The sequence below is a fragment of the Hemitrygon akajei genome, chromosome 9 (assembly GCF_048418815.1).
Source record: "Hemitrygon akajei chromosome 9, sHemAka1.3, whole genome shotgun sequence".
Taxonomy (NCBI): Eukaryota; Metazoa; Chordata; class Chondrichthyes; order Myliobatiformes; family Dasyatidae; genus Hemitrygon; species Hemitrygon akajei.
This window is the reverse complement of record NC_133132.1, coordinates 4533552-4551270: the sequence shown is the minus strand read 5'-3', so window position 1 is coordinate 4551270 and position 17719 is coordinate 4533552. Positions and strand designations below refer to the sequence as shown.

General features: G+C 50.2%; 1 protein-coding gene across 1 annotated transcript in view; it reads right to left on the bottom strand.

The window, feature by feature from the left end:
- Nucleotides 1–17719, bottom strand: part of LOC140732860 (glutathione hydrolase 1 proenzyme-like) — a 1003644-nt gene that overhangs the window by 6432 nt on the left and 979493 nt on the right. The window contains exons 11-12 of the mRNA XM_073055492.1: nucleotides 3951–4060; nucleotides 3710–3823 (exon numbers count right to left, since the gene is read on the bottom strand). Coding sequence (XP_072911593.1) covers nucleotides 3710–3823; nucleotides 3951–4060 — 224 coding nt within the window. The remainder of the gene's footprint in view (nucleotides 1–3709; nucleotides 3824–3950; nucleotides 4061–17719) is intronic.

The window sequence follows — 17719 nt, the reverse complement described above, 5'->3', positions numbered from 1 at the left end:
ATGGTCTTTCCATGACCATGATTGGCCTTGCCAAATTCTTCCACAGATGTGATTTGCCATTGCCTTCTTCTGGGCAGGGGCTTTACAAGACAAGTGCCCCCAGCCATTATCAATACTCTCCAGAGACAGTCTGCCTGGTGTCAGTGGTCCCATAACCAGGACTTGAGAGATGAACCAACTGCTCATACATTAACCCTTTCATTCCTGGGGTAATTCTCATGAACGTCCTCAGGACCCTCTCCAATACCAGCACATCCTTCTTAGAGAAGGTGCACAAAACTGTTCACAAACCTCCAAGTGGGGTCTAGCCTGTGCTTTATAAATCCCTGCTCTTCTACTCTAGTCCTCTTGAAATGAATGCGAACATGGCATATGCCTTCCTCACCACCAACTTAACTTCCAAATTAGCCTGTACAGAATGCTGCAGGAGAACTCCCAAGTCCCTTTGCACCGAATTCTCCCCCCATTTAAACAACAGTCTATGCCTTTAATCCTCTACCCAAGCACACAGACGTATACATCCCTACACTGGATCTATCTGCCACTTCTTTGCCCAGTCTCCTAAACTGTCCAAGTCAGGGGCCCCAACCTGGAGTCCACAGACCCCTCAGTTAATGGTCGGGTCCATGGCATGAAAACCATTGGGAATCCAGAGACTAAGGCCTCCTGCAGGCTCCCTACTTCTTCAACACCATCTGCCCCTCACCTGTCCTTGTATCACCTGCAAATCTGGCCACAAAGCAATCAACTCCGTCATTGAAATCATTGACATATAATGTGAAAAGCTGAGGTGTCAACTCCCACCCCTGCAGAACACCACTAGTTATGGGGGATGGGGGGGGGAGGGAGTGAGTGGTGTGTGGAGGGAGAAAGGGAGGAGTGGTGGAGGGAGAAAGGGAGGGTGTGGTGGATGGAGGGAGAAAGGGAGGAGTGGTGGATGGAGGGAGAAAGGGAGGAGTGGTGGATGGAGGGAGAAAGGGAGGAGTGGTGGATGGAGGGAGGGACAAAGGGAGGGTATGGTGGAGGGAGGGACAAAGGGAGGAGTGGTGGAGGGAGGGACAAAGGGAGGAGTGGTGCAGGGAGAAAGGGAGGGTGTGGTAGATGGAGGGAGAAAGGGAGGGTGTGGTGGATGGAGGGAGAAAGGGAGGGAGTGGTGGGTGGAGGGAGAAAGGGAGGAGTGGTGGGTGGAGGGAGAAAGGGGGGAGTGGTGGGTGGAGGGAGGGAGAAAGGGAGGGTGTGGTGGGTGGAGGGAGAAAGGGAGGGAGTGGTGGGTGGAGGGAGAAAGGGAGGAGTGGTGGGTGGAGGGAGAAAGGGAGGGAGTGGTGGGTGGAGGGAGAAAGGGAGGGAGTGGTGGATGGAGGGACAAAGGGAGGAGTGGTGGAGGGAGGGACAAAGGGAGGGAGTGGTGGGTGGAGGGAGAAAGGGAGGAGTGGTGGAGGGAGGGAGAAAGGGAGGAGTGGTGGGTGGAGGGAGAAAGGGGGGAGTGGTGGGTGGAGGAAGAAAGGGAGGAGTGGTGGGTGGAGGAAGAAAGGGAGGAGTGGTGGGTGGAGGAAGAAAGGGAGGGAGTGGTGGGTGGAGGGAGAAAGGGAGGGAGTGGTGGAGGGAGGGACAAAGGGAGGAGTGGTGGGTGGAGGGAGAAAGGGGGGAGTGGTGGGTGGAGGGAGGGAGAAAGGGAGGGTGTGGTGGGTGGAGGGAGAAAGGGAGGGAGTGGTGGGTGGAGGGAGAAAGGGAGGAGTGGTGGGTGGAGGGAGAAAGGGAGGGAGTGGTGGGTGGAGGGAGAAAGGGAGGAGTGGTGGGTGGAGGAAGAAAGGGAGGGAGTGGTGGGTGGAGGGAGAAAGGGAGGGAGTGGTGGAGGGAGGGACAAAGGGAGGAGTGGTGGGTGGAGGGAGAAAGGGGGGAGTGGTGGGTGGAGGGAGGGCGAAAGGGAGGGTGTGGTGGGTGGAGGGAGAAAGGGAGGGAGTGGTGAGTGGAGGGAGAAAGGGAGGAGTGGTGGGTGGAGGGAGAAAGGGAGGGAGTGGTGGGTGGAAGGAGAAAGGGAGGGAGTGGTGGGTGGAGGGAGAAAGGGAGGGAGTGGTGGATGGAGGGACAAAGGGAGGAGTGGTGGAGGGAGGGACAAAGGGAGGGAGTGGTGGGTGGAGGGAGAAAGGGAGGAGTGGTGGGTGGAGGGAGAAAGGGAGGGAGTGGTGGGTGGAAGGAGAAAGGGAGGGAGTGGTGGGTGGAGGGAGAAAGGGAGGAGTGGTGGGTGGAGGGAGAAAGGGAGGGAGTGGTGGGTGGAAGGAGAAAGGGAGGGAGTGGTGGGTGGAGGGAGAAAGGGAGGGAGTGGTGGATGGAGGGACAAAGGGAGGAGTGGTGGAGGGAGGGACAAAGGGAGGGAGTGGTGGGTGGAGGGAGAAAGGGAGGAGTGGTGGAGGGAGGGAGAAAGGGAGGAGTGGTGGGTGGAGGGAGAAAGGGGGGTGTGGTGGGTGGAGGAAGAAAGGGAGGAGTGGTGGGTGGAGGAAGAAAGGGAGGGAGTGGTGGGTGGAGGGAGAAAGGGAGGGAGTGGTGGAGGGAGTGACAAAGGGAGGAGTGGTGGGTGGAGGGAGAAAGGGGGGAGTGGTGGGTGGAGGGAGGGAGAAAGGGAGGGTGTGGTGGGTGGAGGGAGAAAGGGAGGGAGTGGTGGGTGGAGGGAGAAAGGGAGGAGTGGTGGGTGGAGGGAGAAAGGGAGGGAGTGGTGGATGGAGGGACAAAGGGAGGAGTGGTGGAGGGAGGGACAAAGGGAGGGAGTGGTGGAGGGAGGGAGAAAGGGAGGAGTGGTGGAGGGAGGGAGAAAGGGAGGGAGTGGTGGGTGGAGGGACAAAGGGAGGGAGTGGTGGGTGGAGGGAGAAAGGGAGGAGTGGTGGAGGGAGGGAGAAAGGGAGGGAGTGGTGGGTGGAGGGAGAAAGGGAGGAGTGGTGGGTGGAGGGAGAAAGGGAGGGAGTGGTGGAGGGAGGGACAGAGGGAGGAGTGGTGGAGGGAGGGAGAAAGGGAGGAGTGGTGGAGGGAGGGACAGAGGGAGGAGTGGTGGGTGGAGGGAGAAAGGGAGGGTGTGGTGGAGGGAGGGACAAAGGGAGGAGTGGTGGAGGGAGGGACAAAGGGAGGAGTGGTGGATGGAGGAAGAAAGGGAGGAGTGGTGGATGGAGGGAGAAAGGGAGGAGTGGTGGATGGAGGGAGAAAGGGAGGAGTGGTGGATGGAGGGAGGACAAAGGGAGGAGTGGTGGATGGAGGGAGAAAGGGATGAGTGGTGGATGGAGGGAGAAAGGGAGGAGTGGTGGATGGAGGGAGGGACAATGGAAGGAGTGGTGGAGGGAGGGACAGAGGGAAGAGTGGTGGGTGGGGAGGGAGATCTGAAGAAGACCATCAGCCAGCAGGACACACCAAGAGAAAGTATTGGATTGGAGTCATTCCACAGGGTCCCTGAGGCTTGCAGGGATGGACTCTGATGATTGTCTTTGCTAATTATTGCCACTTTCTACAGGAGGCAGCTAATCACAATTCTACCTGCCAGTGGTTGGTCGTAGCCATGAACACATTCCTGAGCTAGTGAAACCCAGTACAGTTCAGGAAAACTGTCAAAAGTTTGTGTATTTGACTCCATCATCAATTTCCTACCTGGAATCACAGAGCCTTGGGAAAACTCCCAGCCAGACATTGAGCCCATACACCCAGAGACGTCCAACACAACTTCACTAACCTGCTTGAGTTCCTCCTCAAAAACGGTGACATTGGGGTCGAGTTGATTGTGAAATCTGGGCATCTTCACAGCTTCCTCTGCATCATAACCAAACCACAGCACATTCATTATTACCTGGGCCACAGGAAAAACACTGAATGAATCACACAAAAAGGTATTTCCACACCAAACAGTCTGCCCAACTGTTGTCCCCTCCAATTCTGAAGAGGGTGCTCGTAATCCTCTCGATCCCAGTACATACCAGAGCAGTTGCCGTAGTGATCCTCGTTCCTCCAGCGGCCCCCACCACCATCTTCACAGAGTTGTCTTTGAGTATTATAGCAGGACACATGGAGGACATTGGCGTCTTGCCTGATGGGAAGAGAACAGACACTAAGGCACAGCGTAGAAAGGGAGTACCTGCGGGAGGGGGATTTCCACGCAATCAGGCAGGAAAATGGGAGCAAAAATGGGGATGCATGACTCAGGGAGAAATGCAGAGTCAAAGTGTGGGGATTGTTCAGGGTGTAAATAAGAAATGCACAGTGGAATTGTGGGGCTTGTTTAGAGTGTAAGAGAGTAATGCACAGTGGAAATGTGGGGCTTGTTCAGGGTGTAAGAGAGAAATGCACAGTGGAATTGTGGGGCTTGTTCAGGGTGTAAGAGAGAAATACACAGTGGAAATGTGGGGCTTGTTCAGGGTGTAAGAGAGAAATGCACAGTGGAATTGTGGGGCTTGTTCAGGGTGTCAGGGAGAAATGCACAGTGGAATTGTGGGGCTTGTTCAGGGTGTAATGGAGAAATGCATAGTGGAATAGTGGGGCTTGTTCAGGGTGTAATGGAGAAATGCACAGTGGAAATGTGGGGCTTGTTCACGGTGTAATGGAGAAATGCACAGTGGAATTGTGGGGCTTCTTCAGGGTGTAATGGAGAAATGCACAGTGGAATTGTGGGGCTTGTTCAGGGTGTCAGGGAGAAATGCACAGTGGAATTGTAGGGCTTGTTCAGGGTGTCAGGGAGAAATGCACAGTGGAATTGTGGGGCTTGTTCAGGGTGTAAGGGAGAAATGCACAGTGGAAATGTGGGGCTTGTTCAGGGTGTAAATAAGAAATGCACAGTGGAATTGTGGGGCTTGTTTAGAGTGTAAGAGAGAAATACACAGTGGAAATGTGGGGCTTGTTCAGGGTGTAAGAGAGAAATGCACAGTGGAATTGTGGGGCTTGTTCAGGGTGTCAGGGAGAAATGCACAGTGGAATTGTGGGGCTTGTTCAGGGTGTAATGGAGAAATGCATAGTGGAATAGTGGGGCTTGTTCAGGGTGTAATGGAGAAATGCACAGTGGAATTGTGGGGCTTGTTCAGGGTGTCAGGGAGAAATGCACAGTGGAATTGTAGGGCTTGTTCAGGGTGTCAGGGAGAAATGCACAGTGGAATTGTGGGGCTTGTTCAGGGTGTAAGGGAGAAATGCACAGTGGAAATGTGGGGCTTGTTCAGGGTGTAAATAAGAAATGCACAGTGGAATTGTGGGGCTTGTTTAGAGTGTAAGAGAGAAATACACAGTGGAAATGTGGGGCTTGTTCAGGGTGTAAGAGAGAAATGCACAGTGGAATTGTGGGGCTTGTTCAGGGTGTCAGGGAGAAATGCACAGTGGAATTGTGGGGCTTGTTCAGGGTGTAATGGAGAAATGCATAGTGGAATAGTGGGGCTTGTTCAGGGTGTAATGGAGAAATGCACAGTGGAAATGTGGGGCTTGTTCACGGTGTAATGGAGAAATGCACAGTGGAATTGTGGGGCTTCTTCAGGGTGTAATGGAGAAATGCACAGTGGAATTGTGGGGCTTGTTCAGGGTGTCAGGGAGAAATGCACAGTGGAATTGTAGGGCTTGTTCAGGGTGTCAGGGAGAAATGCACAGTGGAATTGTGGGGATTGTTCAGGGTGTAAGGGAGAAATGCACAGTGGAAGTGTGGGGCTGGTTTAGGGTGTAATGGAGAAATGCACAGTGGAAATGTGGGGCTTGTTCAGGGTGTAAGGGAGAAATGCACAGTGGAAGTGTGGGGCTTGTTCAGGTTGTAAGAGAGAAATGCACAGTGGAAATGTGGTCTTGTTCAGGGTGTAAGGGAGAAATGCACAGTGGAAATGTGGGGCTTGTTCAGGGTGTAAGAGAGAAATGCACAGTGGAAATGTGGGCTTATTCTGGGTGTAAGGGAGAAATGCAGAGTGGAATTGTGGGGCTTGTTCAGGGTGTAATGGAGAAATGCACAGTGGAATTGTGGGACTTGTTCAGGGTGTAATGGAGAAATGCACAGTGGAATTGTGGGGCTTGTTCAGGGTGTAATGGAGAAATGCACAGTGGAATTGTGGGGCTTGTTCAGGGTGTAATGGAGAAATACACAGTGGAATTCTGGGGCTTGTTCAGGGTGTCAGGGAGAAATGCACAGTGGAATTGTAGGGCTTGTTCAGGGTGTCAGGGAGAAATGCACAGTGGAATTGTGGGGATTGTTCAGGGTGTAAGGGAGAAATGCACAGTGGAATTGTGGGCTTGTTCAGGGTGTAATGGAGAAATGCACAGTGGAATTGTGGGGCTTGTTCAGGGCGTAAATGAGAAATGCACAGTAGAAATGTGGGGCTTGTTCAGGGTGTAATGGAGAAATGCACAGTGGAATTGTGGGGCATGTTCAGGGTGGAAATGAGAAATGCACAGTGGAAATGTGGGCTTATTCAGGGAGTAAGGGAGAAATGCAGAGTGGAATTGTGGGGCTTGATCAGGGTGTAATGGAGAAATGCACAGTGGAAATGCAGGGCTTGTTCAGGGTGTAATGGAGAAATGCACAGTGGAATTGTGGGGCTTGTTCAGGTTGTAATGGAGAAATGCACAGTGGAATTGTGGGGCTTGTTCAGGGTGACAGGGAGAAATGCACAGTGGAATTGTAGGGCTTGTTCAGGGTGTCAGGGAGAAATGCACAGTGGAATTGTAGGGCTTGTTCAGGGTGTCAGGGAGAAATGCACAGTGGAATTGTGGGGATTGTTCAGGGTGTAAGGGAGAAATGCACAGTGGAATTGTGGGCTTGTTCAGGGTGTAATGGAGAAATGCAGAGTGGAATTGTGGGGCTTGTTCAGGGTGTCAGGGAGAAATGCACAGTGGAAGTGTGGGGCTTGTTTAGGGTGTTAGGGAGAAATGCACAGTGGAAGTGTGGGCTTGTTTAGGGTGTAAGAGAGAAATGCACATTGGAATTGTGGGGCTTGTTCAGGATGTAATGGAGAAATGCACAGTGGAATTGTGGGGCTTGTTTAGTGTGTTAGGGAGAAATGCACAGTGGAATTGTGGGGCTGGTTTAGGGTGTAAACGAGAAATGCACAGTGGAAATGTGGGGATTGCTACGGGTGTAAGGGAGAAATGCACTGTGGAAGTGTGGGGCTGGTTTAGGGTGTAAATGAGAAATGCACAGTGGAAATGTGGGTCTTGTTCGGGGTGTAAGGGAGAAATGCACAGTGGAAGTGTGGGGCTGGATTAGGGTGTAATGGAGAAATGCACAGTGGAAATGTGGGGCTTGTTCAGGGTGTAAGGGAGAAATGCACAGTGGAAGTGTGGGGCCTTTTCAGGTTGTAAGAGAGAAATGCACAGTGGAAATGTGGGCTTGTTCAGGGTGTAAGGGAGAAATGCACAGTGGAAAAGTGGGGCTTGTTCAGGGTGTCAGGGAGAAATGGACAGTGGAAGTGTGGGGCTTGTTCAGGGTGTAAGGGAGAAATGCACAGAGGAAGTGTGGGGCTGGTTTAGGGTGTCAGGGTGAAATGCACAGTGGAAATGTGGGGCTTATTCAGGGTGTAAGGGAGAAATGCACAGAGGAAATGTGGGCTTGTTCAGGGTGTCAGGGTGAAATGCACAGTGGAAATGTGGGGCTTATTCAGGGTGTAAGGGAGAAATGCACAGAGGAAATGTGGGCTTGTTCAGGGTGTCAGGGAGAAATGCACAGTGGAATTGTGGGGCTTGTTCAGGGTGTAAGGGAGAAATGCACAGTGGAATTGTGGGGCTTGTTCAGGGTGTAATGGAGAAATGCACAGTGGAAATGCAGGGCTTGTTCAGGGTGTAATGGAGAAATGCACAATGGAATTGTGGGGCTTGTTCAGGATGTAATGGAGAAATGCACAGTGGAATTGTGGGGCTTGTTCAGGGTGACAGGGAGAAATGCACAGTGGAATTGTAGGGCTTGTTCAGGGTGTCAGGGAGAAATGCACAGTGGAATTGTGGGGATTGTTCAGGGTGTAAGGGAGAACTGCACACTGGAATTGTGGGGCTGGTTTAGGGTGTAATGGAGAAATGCACAGTGGAAATGGGGGGCTTGTTCAGGGTGTAAGGGAGAAATGCAGAGTGGAAATGTGGTGCTTGTTCAGGGTGTAATGGAGAAATGCACAGTGGAATTGTGGGGCTTGTTCAGATGTAATGGGGAAATGCACAGTGGAATCGTGGGGCTTGTTCAGGGTGTCAGGGAGAAATGCACAGTGGAATTGTAGGGCTTGTTCAGGGTGTCAGGGAGAAATGCACAGTGGAATTGTGGGGCTTGTTCAGGGTGTAATGGAGAAATGCACAGTGGAATTGTGGTGCTTGTTTAATGTGTTAGGGAGAAATGCACAGTGGAAGTGTGGGGCTGGTTTAGGGTGTAAATGAGAAATGCACAGTGGAAATGTGGGTCTTGTTCGGGGTGTAAGGGAAAAATGCACAGTGGAAGTGTGGGCTTGTTTAGGGTGTAAGAGAGAAATGCACATTGGAATTGTGGGGCTTGTTCAGGGTGTGAGGGAGAAATGCACAGTGTAATTGTAGGGCTTGTTCAGGGTGTCAGGGAGAAATGCACAGTGGAATTGTGGGGCTTGTTTAGTGTGTTAGGGAGAAATGCACAGTGGAAGTGTGGGGCTGGTTTAGGGTGTAAACGAGAAATGCACAGTGGAAGTGTGGGGCTTGATCAGGGTGTAATGGAGAAATGCACAGTGGAAATGCAGGGCTTGTTCAGGGTGTAATGGAGAAATGCACAGTGGAATTGTGGGGCTTGTTCAGGGTGTAATGGAGAAATGCACAGTGGAATTGTGGGGCTTGTTCAAGGTGTAAGGGAGAAATGCACAGTGGAATTGTGGGGCTTGTTCAAGGTGTAAGGGAAAAATGCACAGTAGAAATGTGGGGCTTGTTCAGGGTGTAATAGAGAAATGCACAGTGGAAATGTGGGCTTATTCAGGGAGTAAGGGAGAAATGCAGAGTGGAATTGTGGGGTTTGTTCAGGGTGTAATGGAGAAATGCACAGTGGAATTGTGGGGCTTGTTCAGGGTGTAATGGAGAAATGCACAGTGGAATTGTGGGGCTTGTTCAAGGTGTAAGGGAAAAATGCACAGTAGAAATGTGGGGCTTGTTCAGGGTGTAAGAGAGAAATGCACAGTGGAAATGTGGGCTTATTCAGGGAGTAAGGGAGAAATGCAGAGTGGAATTGTGGGGCTTGATCAGGGTGTAATGGAGAAATGCACAGTGGAAATGCAGGGCTTGTTCAGGGTGTAATGGAGAAATGCACAGTGGAATTGTGGGGCTTGTTCAGGATGTAATGGAGAAATGCACAGTGGAATTGTGGGGCTTGTTCAGGGTGACAGGGAGAAATGCACAGTGGAATTGTAGGGCTTGTTCAGGGTGTCAGGGAGAAATGCACAGTGGAATTGTGGGGATTGTTCAGGGTGTAAGGGAGAAATGCACAGTGGAAGTGTGGGGCTGGTTTAGGGTGTAATGGAGAAATGCACAGTGGAAATGGGGGGCTTGTTCCGGGTGTAAGGGAGAAATGCACAGTAAAAGTGTGGGGCTTGTTCAGGTTGTAAGAGAGAAATGCACAGTGGAAGTCTGGGCTTGTTCAGGGTGTAAGGGAGAAATGCACAGTGGAAATGTGGGGCTTGTTCAGGGTGTAATGGAGAAATGCACAGTGGAATTGTGGGGCTTGTTCAGGTGTAATGGAGAAATGCACAGTGGAATCGTGGGGCTTGTTCAGGGTGTCAGGGAGAAATGCACAGTGGAATTGTAGGGCTTGTTCAGGGTGTCAGGGAGAAATGCACAGTGGAATAGTGGGGCTTGTTCAGGGTGTAATGGAGAAATGCACAGTGGAATTGTGGGGCTTATTCAGGGTGTCAGGGAGAAATGCACAGTGGAAGTGTGGGGCTTGTTTAGGGTGTTAGGGAGAAATGCACAGTGGAAGTGTGGGCTTGTTTAGGGTGTAAGAGAGAAATGCACATTGGAATTGTGGGGCTTGTTCAGGATGTAATGGAGAAATGCACAGTGGAATTGTGGGGCTTGTTCAGGGTGTCAGGGAGAAATGCACAGTGGAAGTGTGGGGCTTGTTTAGGGTGTTAGGGAGAAATGCACAGTGGAAGTGTGGGCTTGTTTAGGGTGTAAGAGAGAAATGCACATTGGAATTGTGGGGCTTGTTCAGGGTGTGAGGGAGAAATGCACAGTGGAATTGTGGGGCTTGTTTAGTGTGTTAGGGAGAAATGCACAGTGGAAGTGTGGGGCTGGTTTAGGGTGTAAACGAGAAATGCACTGTGGAATTGTGGGGATTGCTACGGGTGTAAGGGAGAAATGCACTGTGGAAGTGTGGGGCTGGTTTAGGGTGTAAATGAGAAATGCACAGTGGAAATGTGGGTCTTGTTCAGGGTGTAAGGGAGAAATGCACAGTGGAAGTGTGGGCTTGTTCAGGGTGTAAATGAGAAATGCACAGTGGAATTATGGGGCTGGTTTAGGGTGTAATGGAGAAATGCAGAGTGGAAATGTGGGGCTTGTTTAGGGTGTAAGGGAGAAATGCACAGTGGAAATGTGGGGCTTGTTCAGGGTGTAAGGGAGAAATGCACAGAGGAAATGTGGGCTTGTTCAGGGTGTCAGGGAGAAATGCACAGTGGAATTGTGGGGATTGTTCAGGGTGTAAGGGAGAAATGCACAGTGGAATTGTGGGGCTTGTTCAGGGTGTAATGGAGAAATGCACAGTGGAAATGCAGGGCTTGTTCAGGGTGTAATAGAGAAATGCACAATGGAATTGTGGGGCTTGTTCAGGATGTAATGGAGAAATGCACAGTGGAATTGTGGGGCTTGTTCAGGGTGACAGGGAGAAATGCACAGTGGAATTGTAGGGCTTGTTCAGGGTGTCAGGGAGAAATGCACAGTGGAATTGTGGGGCTTGTTCAGGGTGTAAGGGAGAAATGCACAGTGGAATTGTGTGGCTTGTTCAGGGTGTAATGGAGAAATGCACAGTGGAAATGCAGGGCTTGTTCAGGGTGTAATGGCGAAATGCACAATGGAATTGTGGGGCTTGTTCAGGATGTAATGGAGAAATGCACAGTGGAATTGTGGGGCTTGTTCAGGGTGACAGGGAGAAATGCACAGTGGAATTGTAGGGCTTGTTCAGGGTGTCAGGGAGAAATGCACAGTGGAATTGTGGGGATTGTTCAGGGTGTAATGGAGAAATGCACAGTGGAATTGTGGGGATTGTTCAGGGTGTAAGGGAGAACTGCACACTGGAATTGTGGGGCTGGTTTAGGGTGTTAGGGAGAAATGCACAGTGGAAGTGTGGGGCTGGTTTAGGGTGTAAACGAGAAATGCACAGTGGAAGTGTGGGGCTTGATCAGGGTGTAATGGAGAAATGCACAGTGGAAATGCAGGGCTTGTTCAGGGTGTAATGGAGAAATGCACAGTGGAATTGTGGGGCTTGTTCAGGGTGTAATGGAGAAATGCACAGTGGAATTGTGGGGCTTGTTCAGGGTGTCAGGGAGAAATGCACAGTGGAATTGTAGGGCTTGTTCAGGGTGTCAGGGAGAAATGCACAGTGGAATTGTGGGGATTGTTCAGGGTGTAAGGGAGAAATGCACAGTGGAATTGTGGGCTTGTTCAGGGTGTAATGGAGAAATGCACAGTGGAATTGTGGGGCTTGTTCAAGGTGTAAGGGAAAAATGCACAGTAGAAATGTGGGGCTTGTTCAGGGTGTAATAGAGAAATGCACAGTGGAAATGTGGGCTTATTCAGGGAGTAAGGGAGAAATGCAGAGTGGAATTGTGGGGCTTGTTCAGGGTGTAATGGAGAAATGCACAGTGGAATTGTGGGGCTTGTTCAGGGTGTAATGGAGAAATGCACAGTGGAATTGTGGGGCTTGTTCAAGGTGTAAGGGAAAAATGCACAGTAGAAATGTGGGGCTTGTTCAGGGTGTAAGAGAGAAATGCACAGTGGAAATGTTGGCTTATTCAGGGAGTAAGGGAGAAATGCAGAGTGGAATTGTGGGGCTTGATCAGGGTGTAATGGAGAAATGCACAGTGGAAATGCAGGGCTTGTTCAGGGTGTAATGGAGAAATGCACAGTGGAATTGTGGGGCTTGTTCAGGGTGTAATGGAGAAATGCACAGTGGAATTGTGGGGCTTGTTCAGGGTGACAGGGAGAAATGCACAGTGGAATTGTAGGGCTTGTTCAGGGTGTCAGGGAGAAATGCACAGTGGAATTGTGGGGATTGTTCAGGGTGTAAGGGAGAAATGCACAGTGGAAGTGTGGGGCTGGTTTAGGGTGTAATGGAGAAATGCACAGTGGAAATGGGGGCTTGTTCCGGGTGTAAGGGAGAAATGCACACTAAAAGTGTGGGGCTTGTTCAGGTTGTAAGAGAGAAATGCACAGTGGAAGTCTGGGCTTGTTCAGGGTGTAAGGGAGAAATGCACAGTGGAAATGTGGGGCTTGTTCAGGGTGTAATGGAGAAATGCACAGTGGAATTGTGGGGCTTGTTCAGGTGTAATGGAGAAATGCACAGTGGAATCGTGGGGCTTGTTCAGGGTGTCAGGGAGAAATGCACAGTGGAATTGTAGGGCTTGTTCAGGGTGTCAGGGAGAAATGCACAGTGGAATAGTGGGGCTTGTTCAGGGTGTAATGGAGAAATGCACAGTGGAATTGTGGGGCTTGTTCAGGGTGTCAGGGAGAAATGCACAGTGGAAGTGTGGGGCTTGTTTAGGGTGTTAGGGAGAAATGCACAGTGGAAGTGTGGGCTTGTTTAGGGTGTAAGAGAGAAATGCACATTGGAATTGTGGGGCTTGTTCAGGATGTAATGGAGAAATGCACAGTGGAATTGTAGGGCTTGTTCAGGGTGTCAGGGAGAAATGCACAGTGGAAGTGTGGGGCTTGTTTAGGGTGTTAGGGAGAAATGCACAGTGGAAGTGTGGGCTTGTTTAGGGTGTAAGAGAGAAATGCACATTGGAATTTTGGGGCTTGTTCAGGGTGTGAGGGAGAAATGCACAGTGGAATTGTGGGGCTTGTTTAGTGTGTTAGGGAGAAATGCACTGTGGAAGTGTGGGGCTGGTTTAGGGTGTAAATGAGAAATGCACAGTGGAAATGTGGGTCTTGTTCAGGGTGTAAGGGAGAAATGCACAGTGGAAGTGTGGGGCTGGGTTAGGGTGTAAAGGAGAAATGCACAGTGGAAATGTGGGGCTTGTTCAGGGTGTAAGGGAGAAATGCACAGTGGAAGTGTGGGCTTGTTCAGGGTGTAAATGAGAAATGCACAGTGGAATTATGGGGCTGGTTTAGGGTGTAATGGAGAAATGCACAGTGGAAATGTGGGGCTTGTTTAGGGTGTAAGGGAGAAATGCACAGTGGAAATGTGGGGCTTGTTCAGGGTGTAAGGGAGAAATGCACAGAGGAAATGTGGGCTTGTTCAGGGTGTCAGGGAGAAATGCACAGTGGAATTGTGGGGATTGTTCAGGGTGTAAGGGAGAAATGCACAGTGGAATTGTGGGGCTTGTTCAGGGTGTAAGGGAGAAATGCACAGTGGAATTGTGGGGCTTGTTCAGGGTGTAATGGAGAAATGCACAGTGGAAATGCAGGGCTTGTTCAGGGTGTAATAGAGAAATGCACAATGGAATTGTGGGGCTTGTTCAGGATGTAATGGAGAAATGCACAGTGGAATTGTGGGGCTTGTTCAGGGTGACAGGGAGAAATGCACAGTGGAATTGTAGGGCTTGTTCAGGGTGTCAGGGAGAAATGCACAGTGGAATTGTGGGGCTTGTTCAGGGTGTAAGGGAGAAATGCACAGTGGAATTGTGTGGCTTGTTCAGGGTGTAATGGAGAAATGCACAGTGGAAATGTGGTGCTTGTTCAGGGTGTAAGGGAGAAATGCAGAGTGGAAATGTGGTGCTTGTTCAGGGTGTAATGGAGAAATGCACAGTGGAATTGTGGGGCTTGTTCAGGTGTAATGGAGAAATGCACAGTGGAATCGTGGGGCTTGTTCAGGGTGTCAGGGAGAAATGCACAGTGGAATTGTAGGGCTTGTTCAGGGTGTAAGGGAGAAATGCACAGTGGAAATGTGGGGCTTGTTCAGGGTGTAATGGAGAAATGCACAGTGGAATTGTGGTGCTTGTTTAATGTGTTAGGGAGAAATGCACAGTGGAAGTGTGGGGCTGGTTTAGGGTGTAAATGAGAAATGCACAGTGGAAATGTGGGTCTTGTTCGGGGTGTAAGGGAAAAATGCACAGTGGAAGTGTGGGCTTGTTTAGGGTGTAAGAGAGAAATGCACATTGGAATTGTGGGGCTTGTTCAGGGTGTGAGGGAGAAATGCACAGTGTAATTGTAGGGCTTGTTTAGTGTGTTAGGGAGAAATGCACAGTGGAAGTGTGGGGCTGGTTTAGGGTGTAAACGAGAAATGCACAGTGGAAGTGTGGGGCTTGATCAGGGTGTAATGGAGAAATGCACAGTGGAAATGCAGGGCTTGTTCAGGGTGTAATGGAGAAATGCACAGTGGAATTGTGGGGCTTGTTCAGGGTGTAATGGAGAAATGCACAGTGGAATTGTGGGGCTTGTTCAGGGTGTCAGGGAGAAATGCACAGTGGAATTGTAGGGCTTGTTCAGGGTGTCAGGGAGAAATGCACAGTGGAATTGTGGGGATTGTTCAGGGTGTAAGGGAGAAATGCACAGTGGAATTGTGGGCTTGTTCAGGGTGTAATGGAGAAATGCACAGTGGAATTGTGGGGCTTGTTCAAGGTGTAAGGGAAAAATGCACAGTAGAAATGTGGGGCTTGTTCAGGGTGTAATAGAGAAATGCACAGTGGAAATGTGGGCTTATTCAGGGAGTAAGGGAGAAATGCAGAGTGGAATTGTGGGGCTTGTTCAGGGTGTAATGGAGAAATGCACAGTGGAATTGTGGGGCTTGTTCAGGGTGTAATGGAGAAATGCACAGTGGAATTGTGGGGCTTGTTCAAGGTGTAAGGGAAAAATGCACAGTAGAAATGTGGGGCTTGTTCAGGGTGTAAGAGAGAAATGCACAGTGGAAATGTGGGCTTATTCAGGGAGTAAGGGAGAAATGCAGAGTGGAATTGTGGGGCTTGATCAGGGTGTAATGGAGAAATGCACAGTGGAAATGCAGGGCTTGTTCAGGGTGTAATGGAGAAATGCACGGTGGAATTGTGGGGCTTGTTCAGGGTGTAATGGAGAAATGCACAGTGGAATTGTGGGGCTTGTTCAGGGTGACAGGGAGAAATGCACAGTGGAATTGTAGGGCTTGTTCAGGGTGTCAGGGAGAAATGCACAGTGGAATTGTGGGGATTGTTCAGGGTGTAAGGGAGAAATGCACAGTGGAAGTGTGGGGCTGGTTTAGGGTGTAATGGAGAAATGCACAGTGGAAATGGGGGGCTTGTTCCGGGTGTAAGGGAGAAATGCACAGTAAAAGTGTGGGGCTTGTTCAGGTTGTAAGAGAGAAATGCACAGTGGAATTCTGGGCTTGTTCAGGGTGTAAGGGAGAAATGCACAGTGGAAATGTGGGGCTTGTTCAGGGTGTAATGGAGAAATGCACAGTGGAATTGTGGGGCTTGTTCAGGTGTAATGGAGAAATGCACAGTGGAATCGTGGGGCTTGTTCAGGGTGTCAGGGAGAAATGCACAGTGGAATTGTAGGGCTTGTTCAGGGTGTCAGGGAGAAATGCACAGTGGAATAGTGGGGCTTGTTCAGGGTGTAATGGAGAAATGCACAGTGGAATTGTGGGGCTTGTTCAGGGTGTCAGGGAGAAATGCACAGTGGAAGTGTGGGGCTTGTTTAGGGTGTTAGGGAGAAATGCACAGTGGAAGTGTGGGCTTGTTTAGGGTGTAAGAGAGAAATGCACATTGGAATTGTGGGGCTTGTTCAGGATGTAATGGAGAAATGCACAGTGGAATTGTGGGGCTTGTTCAGGGTGTAAGGGAGAAATGCACAGTGGAATTGTGGGGCTTGTTCAGGGTGTAAGGGAGAAATGCACAGTGGAAGTGTGGGGCTTGTTTAGGGTGTTAGGGAGAAATGCACAGTGGAAGTGTGGGCTTGTTTAGGGTGTAAGAGAGAAATGCACATTGGAATTGTGGGGCTTGTTCAGGGTGTGAGGGAGAAATGCACAGTGGAATTGTGGGGCTTGTTTAGTGTGTTAGGGAGAAATGCACAGTGGAAGTGTGGGGCTGGTTTAGGGTGTAAATGAGAAATGCACTGTGGAATTGTGGGGATTGCTACGGGTGTAAGGGAGAAATGCACTGTGGAAGTGTGGGGCTGGTTTAGGGTGTAAATGAGAAATGCACAGTGGAAATGTGGGTCTTGTTCAGGGTGTAAGGGAGAAATGCACAGTGGAAGTGTGGGCTTGTTCAGGGTGTAAATGAGAAATGCACAGTGGAATTATGGGGCTGGTTTAGGGTGTAATGGAGAAATGCAGAGTGGAAATGTGGGGCTTGTTTAGGGTGTAAGGGAGAAATGCACAGTGGAAATGTGGGGCTTGTTCAGGGTGTAAGGGAGAAATGCACAGAGGAAATGTGGGCTTGTTCAGGGTGTCAGGGAGAAATGCACAGTGGAATTGTGGGGATTGTTCAGGGTGTAAGGGAGAAATGCACAGTGGAATTGTGGGGCTTGTTCAGGGTGTAATGGAGAAATGCACAGTGGAAATGCAGGGCTTGTTCAGGGTGTAATGGAGAAATGCACAGTGGAATTGTGGGGCTTGTTCAGGGTGTAATGGAGAAATGCACAGTGGAATTGTGGGGCTTGTTCAGGGTGTCAGGGAGAAATGCACAGTGGAATTGTAGGGCTTGTTCAGGGTGTCAGGGAGAAATGCACAGTGGAATTGTGGGGATTGTTCAGGGTGTAAGGGAGAAATGCACAGTGGAATTGTGGGCTTGTTCAGGGTGTAATGGAGAAATGCACAGTGGAATTGTGGGGCTTGTTCAAGGTGTAAGGGAAAAATGCACAGTAGAAATGTGGGGCTTGTTCAGGGTGTAATAGAGAAATGCACAGTGGAAATGTGGGCTTATTCAGGGAGTAAGGGAGAAATGCAGAGTGGAATTGTGGGGCTTGTTCAGGGTGTAATGGAGAAATGCACAGTGGAATTGTGGGGCTTGTTCAGGGTGTAATGGAGAAATGCACAGTGGAATTGTGGGGCTTGTTCAAGGTGTAAGGGAAAAATGCACAGTAGAAATGTGGGGCTTGTTCAGGGTGTAAGAGAGAAATGCACAGTGGAAATGTGGGCTTATTCAGGGAGTAAGGGAGAAATGCAGAGTGGAATTGTGGGGCTTGATCAGGGTGTAATGGAGAAATGCACAGTGGAAATGCAGGGCTTGTTCAGGGTGTAATGGAGAAATGCACAGTGGAATTGTGGGGCTTGTTCAGGGTGTAATGGAGAAATGCACAGTGGAATTGTGGGGCTTGTTCAGGGTGACAGGGAGAAATGCACAGTGGAATTGTAGGGCTTGTTCAGGGTGTCAGGGAGAAATGCACAGTGGAATTGTGGGGATTGTTCAGGGTGTAAGGGAGAAATGCACAGTGGAAGTGTGGGGCTGGTTTAGGGTGTAATGGAGAAATGCACAGTGGAAATGGGGGGCTTGTTCCGGGTGTAAGGGAGAAATGCACAGTAAAAGTGTGGGGCTTGTTCAGGTTGTAAGAGAGAAATGCACAGTGGAATTCTGGGCTTGTTCAGGGTGTAAGGGAGAAATGCACAGTGGAAATGTGGGGCTTGTTCAGGGTGTAATGGAGAAATGCACAGTGGAATTGTGGGGCTTGTTCA